Source organism: Parasteatoda tepidariorum, chromosome 1 (assembly GCF_043381705.1).
Source record: "Parasteatoda tepidariorum isolate YZ-2023 chromosome 1, CAS_Ptep_4.0, whole genome shotgun sequence".
NCBI classification, from domain to species: Eukaryota; Metazoa; Arthropoda; class Arachnida; order Araneae; family Theridiidae; genus Parasteatoda; species Parasteatoda tepidariorum.
Window position 1 is genome coordinate 69,077,554 of NC_092204.1, and position 6,658 is coordinate 69,084,211.

General features: G+C 25.4%; 1 protein-coding gene across 6 annotated transcripts in view; it reads left to right on the forward strand.

Moving 5' to 3' along the window:
- LOC107438996 (lebercilin) overlaps window positions 1-5,585 on the forward strand; it is a 15,887-nt gene extending 10,302 nt beyond the window's left edge. For 4 of the 6 annotated variants that reach the window (XM_021144332.3, XM_021144330.3, XM_043057894.2 and 1 more), the window contains exons 6-7: window positions 2,393-2,557; window positions 5,145-5,584. In XM_021144332.3, the coding sequence (XP_020999991.2) occupies window positions 2,393-2,557; window positions 5,145-5,492 (513 nt within the window). In that variant the 3' untranslated portion in view covers window positions 5,493-5,584. Of the gene's footprint in view, window positions 1-2,392; window positions 2,558-5,144 lie in introns of all 6 variants that reach the window. The other 2 variants (XM_021144331.3, XM_043057983.2) reach the window with 2 other exon arrangements.
- Window positions 5,586-6,658: the final 1,073 nt, after the last annotated feature.

The following is a 6,658-nucleotide window of genomic DNA, read 5'->3' on the forward strand; positions in this document are numbered from 1 at the left end:
TATATATATATATATAAGTATATATATATATATATATATAAGAGACACCGGGATAAATAATAAAATCATTTAATTTTGGTATTATTAAAACTTACCAATACAACTCAAAATTTATTATTAATTGCCTTCATTTTTTTTCACTTAAAAATAAAACAATATCTTTACTTTTAAATCTCATTTAATCTGACTCATGTTGCTGAACTTTATCAGCTGTGTCACTCATGGTTGGATCATAACTTGTCTTCAATAACAGACAAGATTCAATTAAATCGGAAGCAAGACTGTTTCTTTAGCAGTGATTGCACTGGACTTTGGAAACTTTGGGTTCTTAATACACAGGACTATTAAAAGGATGTCCTTATTTAAATCTTACAAATCTTCCATTTAAAGATATAGTGCATAAGAAATGAATACTTTATGATTAAGAAAAAATGTGTCTAGTAATTGATTCAGTAATAATTCAACAAAGAATTAAAACCAAAAATTCTACATAAATATTCCTTAAAAGATAAAAATCATGTGATCTTTTCTAAAGGTTAGACAAAAAAAAAATTTCATATGTACTAATTCATTTTGTTGATTAGGTCATTTAGAATAACACAACTTCACTAAAGGTAGAATGAAACAAGTATCACTAAATATTATACTTGTTAGATGAATGTACTGATTTAATTCTTGTGTCAATAAATACTTTTGTAGTTAATAACTATGTAATATTTCAAAATATGATGTCAGTGTTTCAAAAAAATTACTGTGCCGATTTCTACTTCTAAATAATCATACTTATTAAATATTCACTTAAACTATAGATGCCCAATCTCTTTTGGAGGAGAACTGCAGCCAAACAAAATATTGCTTTTAAAAGCTGAGAATTCAGTTTTTAGATCAATTTACAATAACTTAATAATTTCTTGAGTTTAATGATAACTATATATTTATTCTTTTAACACTTAAATTGATATCTCTGCATTGTGAAATTTTATGGTTATAATTACGATTTTTTATTTTATTTTTTAAATGTTAATTGTTTTTTTTTTTAGGATGTCTAAATTAATTTTAAGAGCAATTGTTGGTATGCAAGTTACTTAGTTTTTTTCATATTAATTTTTGACTTAAAGGTGGTGACCATTTGAGATGTTTCTAGCATGTGAGCTACCACAATTTGAACCTTTTAAAAATGACTTTATTAAAGTTTTTATTTATGCAAATCTGATGATATATAATTATGATCAATGAGTATAGGGTATACTTCAATATAAATTCATAAAATTTCATGGAGCATTTTTTTTCCAAATCTTTATTACATAAATGCCTATATCCCCCTTCCATAACTTCTGAACATGAAATTGGGCCAATCATCATTGAAAGAGTCCAAAACCACTTTTACATTTTTCAATCCTTGTAAAATCTATTTTATATAAGATGATGCACTGTTCTTCATAGTGAAAGTGTACGATTAATTTCGCCATTTTTTATGCATCTTCTAACAAAAGAAATGAAACAAATTTTCTATGCCTTTTCTTAATGCAAACTATAGGTGGAAATGAACTTTTATTCTTCTGTAATAGATAGATGGCATGCTACTTAGAGTATATCATTTGCCATGAGATCACATTTTGCTCAAAATACTTGCATGAATTAAGTAAAAGAAAAGTCACATGAGGAAAAGTTTGCTTTCTACCTCAATCGACTCTCTAATTGAAATATTTTCCTAACCCCTCTTTAATTTTTAGAAACTGAGAAGTTTTCTTTACAAATATAGTTCATGAAAATATTAATCTATAGAATGTGGCACTGGCTATTGATAGTTAATAACTTTTTTTTATCTTTTAAGAATCAGGTTAATCAAGTAAAGTAAGGACCATTGCACGATTTACCCAACACTGATAATTTTCTTTAAGATCAAGTGCCATTACCCGGTATATGTTCGCCCATACTTTTGACCAACTTAATTGGTTACCACTAGTCTTAACTATCAATTATTAATATTAGCCAATTAATTACATTAAAAGTAACCTCTAAACAATTTATTTCATCTTTTCATAAAAACAGTTTAGAGATTTGATCAAATTGCTTACATTTCTTAGGGTAATCACCCCAGAGACTTATTTGAACATCTCCTGTTATGAATTAATCATCAATTTTAGGGACTTTATTGAATCTCCCTTTATATCCTCTTTCCGCGTTAAGTATTTAAAATGACAAACTAGTGCATAGTTAATAAATTTCAGTACAAATTTGCCCAAGGGTTTGAGTTTTGTAGAGTTAAGTATCAATGATGAGGATTGTGAATGATTAGTGAATACTAAAACAAAATTGTATATTCTGTAAAATATAGTAATTAATATTAATTAAATTAAGCAGAATTCAAGGTTCATTATTATATTTTTAGTTTTCTTTGCCAAAGTCATGCCCTACTTTAGTTGTAGCTGAAACTCAAACTGATTGCATTACCAGTAAAATTAATTCATGTTCAGCATCTGATGGTGCGTCAAAAGGCTTCTTCAAAAAAAGTGAAGTTAGCAATGATGAATTAAAAGCTAATGACAATTATTGGGTAACTATTGATTCTGTTCATTTTACTTTAAAACTGCTTTTTAGGTCTTAATCCATTCCATTTCGTAATCACTTTGTTGGATTAAAAAAATATGGCTTGTATTATTGTGTAAAGTTTAAAATTTTCATTGAAAATATATTGTCAAAGATAATATGAGCTATTCAAAATAACTGGGCAGGTCAATGTTGAGTTGTGTTAAAAAAAAATACCAAATTTTTTGTCAATAGAATAGAATTTGTGCTTGTCTTATAAGAATTAATTATATTAATAACAAACTTGTTCATTATAAATAAAATATATACACTTTGATTAACAGTACTTTCATTATAAGAATTATTATTATTGTTTTTTTGTTATTCAGCACTTAGATAGAGATTGATTGTTATTCAGCACAAATAGTTTTTAGCTAGTAAGAATTAATGAATATTTTTATTTGAGCCTTTGAAATTTGGAATATTAAATGTAGCTTTATTTAAAGAAAAAGTCAAAGTGAGGGGAGACATGATATTTTTGTTATAATTTTTTTTTAGGCGATATTATTTTCATATTAGGGAAATGATATTATAATTTCTTATTTATAAACTGATGATTTTTTTTATATTTTATATAGATTAAAAATTTAAAAATTTTCTTATCATATCATTTTATTCATCTTTAAACTCCTCTAAAAATGAATCAAAAAAGGTACATAAAAATAAAACCATGTTTGTTTTACCTTAATATTTGCTTAAAATGACATGATGACACTTAAAAATAATTTAAAATGTTCTTGTATTTTTGTTAAAATTTATTATTCATTAATGTATACTAATTTAGGGGTGCACAACCCGCCAACTGTTGTTACTCGGCCCGCAGAAGCTTCTGGACGTTTTTGTTTTTTTTTAATTAAGAAAAAAAATTTTATCGCACATTTGAGTTATCACTTTTTAATGCGCTCAATTTTCACATATTCTATTGTAAATCCATGATGTTTATCGATCGCTTTTCAGCGATTATTGCTACAAAATTCCGCATGGTTTTAAACAAAAATCCAATGTTTTAAACATGATATTACTATGCACGAATTTCGAATTTGAGTGATCACTTTTCGACTTGCTTTTTTTTTGCCGATTTCATCAGAAATCCAAGTGACGTTTTGATCTCTTTTTTTTTTCTTCCCCTTTTTGCCATTTTTATTACCAACCTACATGCAGTCTTTAAAATTCTTGTGGTTTTTAAAATATTTGACTTGTAAGTTATAAATAGCTCATTTAATTTATCACTTTTTTACGAGCTTTACTTGTGCCGATTTCATTGTAAATCTAAATTCTTCTTCTTTTTTTAAAGGCAATTATTGGTAGGCTTTTCCTAGTGAATTTGAAAATCCTGTATTTTTACTACGATATTATTACGACAAGCAACTTTCAAATTGCATATTTAAAAAACCACTTTTTGAATTGCTGTGTTTTTGCAGATTTTACCTTAAATCCAAGTTATTTTTCAATAATTTTTTCATGAGATTTTGCGATGCATTCCTGCATGGTTTTGAAAATTCCTATTTTTATTACGGCGTGCGAATTTTAAATCATACATTTAAATAATTACTTATTGTTGTGCTGATTTAATCTTAAATGTAAGCTTTTTTTTTCTTTTCAATTATTGCGATGCTTTCCCACATGATTTTAACGATTCCGTTACCATAACTACGATGTTATTACAACATGTGAGTTTCTAATGACTTTTTGATACTATTTATTTCTGCAGTTATTTTTTCATATTTTCAGCAGTCATAGTCATGCATTTGTAAGAGGTATTTAGAATCCCGAATTATAATACAATGATATGGCAACCTGAAAGATTTGAAAAGTGTAGGAAAGCACAAAATTTTAACTACTCACTGCTTGTAATTTATTTTGTTTTAAATTTTGCACAGCTTATGTGATTTTTTTCAGAAAAAGAAAAGTTCCTCATTTAAAATTCATAAAACCTCCAATTCAAGAAATATAAATAATATCTAAAGAAGTATAATACCAAATTAATATTGAACCTTATTTTGTACTATAAGTGTTTGAATTTTTGGCTTTTGTTTAAACCTTATAAATTTTCTGAAAAAGTGTGTTGTTTCATTTTTGAATGAATTCTAAGAATTAAAAGTATTTAATTTCCTACAAAAATTTAGTGCTTAGAAAACTGATGTTTAGATAAGAATTATCATATTTGCTGCCAACATGACTAAATATGCGTGTGGCCCTTCGTTAGTCAACATGCTGTGCAAGTAGCCCTTCACTCAAAAAGTACTTTTCAAAATTTATATCTAACCATGCATAATTGTTTTCTACTTGAGCAATGTTTTGTAACTTTTAAAGCTCATTGAAATTAACCTTCAATTACCATAACAAAGGTGTCATAATTTTCTAGAAACTTATTTAACTCAGAATTTGCTATTCTATACTTCGTATGAGTTACTGCAAGATCAGAAAAATTTATTTTATGCTGAATTTTTAACTGATAAGATTGCTATTCATGAAATTTTGTGTTTGTTACTTGAATCTCTTTAACAATTTTGTTAATTTTTTTAATGAATGTCATTAAATTTCTTTTCACATAGGTTGATGGTGAAAATATTAAAATACAAGAAGAAAACTCTATTTTATCCTCAGACAACATTTGCAAAGATAAATATTCTGAGTTATGTGCATATCAAAACCAAGTTTTATCTAATTTACCTTCACCAAAAATTCAGAAGTGCTTACTTAAACCTATTAAATTAAGGACTCCACATGCTATAAAACCTAAAAATAATGGGACAGGATTTCATCCTGTACACTCTTCTTATTCATCCTATAGCCCATTTGCTTCTAACAGTAATCTTTTAAGGTCTTCTAATTTCTTACAGTCTAATTATTCAACCAAAAATGCCAAAGCAGTGAAATGTTTCTCTCAAAAAATGTTTTAAAAATTATGTATATATGTATGCAATTCGAAATAAAGTTTTAAGTTCTGATAAAGAACAAAAAAACTGCAGTGTAAAATAAAGTTGTTAATCTTTGATAATATTACTGTTTTCAAAGTTTTAATTATTTATACTATTATTGAAATTCATAATGCATATTAATTAATCATAATTTATTTTTGAATGATTCTTGCATATTTGCATTCATATTGAATGATTCTTGCATTTTTTGTTATATAAAAATCTATATTGTGTTCCTTCATATTGTCTTAAAACAATACTATTTTGTTTTTGTTAAGGTAAGATTTCTATTTTGAAAGTTTTCACCCATTTTTAACAATTTAGTCTCTATTTTAAATGTTTTTAAAAATTTTGAAAAAATTATCGTAACCTTTACAAAGATTGTTTATGATATTATTTTCTTTTGCTCATTTTTAAATATATTTATAAATTACTTATTCAAAATTACACTTGTTTTTATGCATTATGAATAAAGCTAGTAAATATTAAAAGTTACGATTTCATTATACAAAACTCTTTATAAAAATGAATAATTGTTCATAAAGTGTAATCATTTTAATTTTGAAATGTAAAATTGAGCTTTTTCTTTATTGTTTTCATTTTTTCCTATATTAGAATGTGAACCTTAAATAATCATAAAAATGTAGACATTAAAAATGTTTTAGAAATTGTAATCATTTCTAGGCAATTATTAGAAATTCATATTTTGTTTGCACACTTTTAAAAATATATTAATCGAAAATCATTGCTGTTTGCTACTCAGAGTGATATTTTCATTTCATTTGTAATCAAAGCTTTTTTTTTAAAACAAAATTTCTTTTTTTTTTTTCGTTCTACAGTAACTGAAATGTTTAGAAACTATTTGAAACAAAATGATCTAAAACTGTGTTAAAGTTAATTTTGGTTTAATTTAAATTCAGTATTATTTGTGAAGTTTAAAAACTCATTCACCCATAATAATTTCAATTTAATAAGGAGCTAAAAAGAAATACAGTTAAGAAAATATTTTCTTTAACAATGTAGTTTTTAATTTCAAAATGCACCTGTGATATTTGTCATCTTTTTATGTTTTCTTGTATGTGTAATAATAAAAGGCAAAAAAATATGTGTTTCAATAAAAAAATATATATTTATTATTATTTCATTTA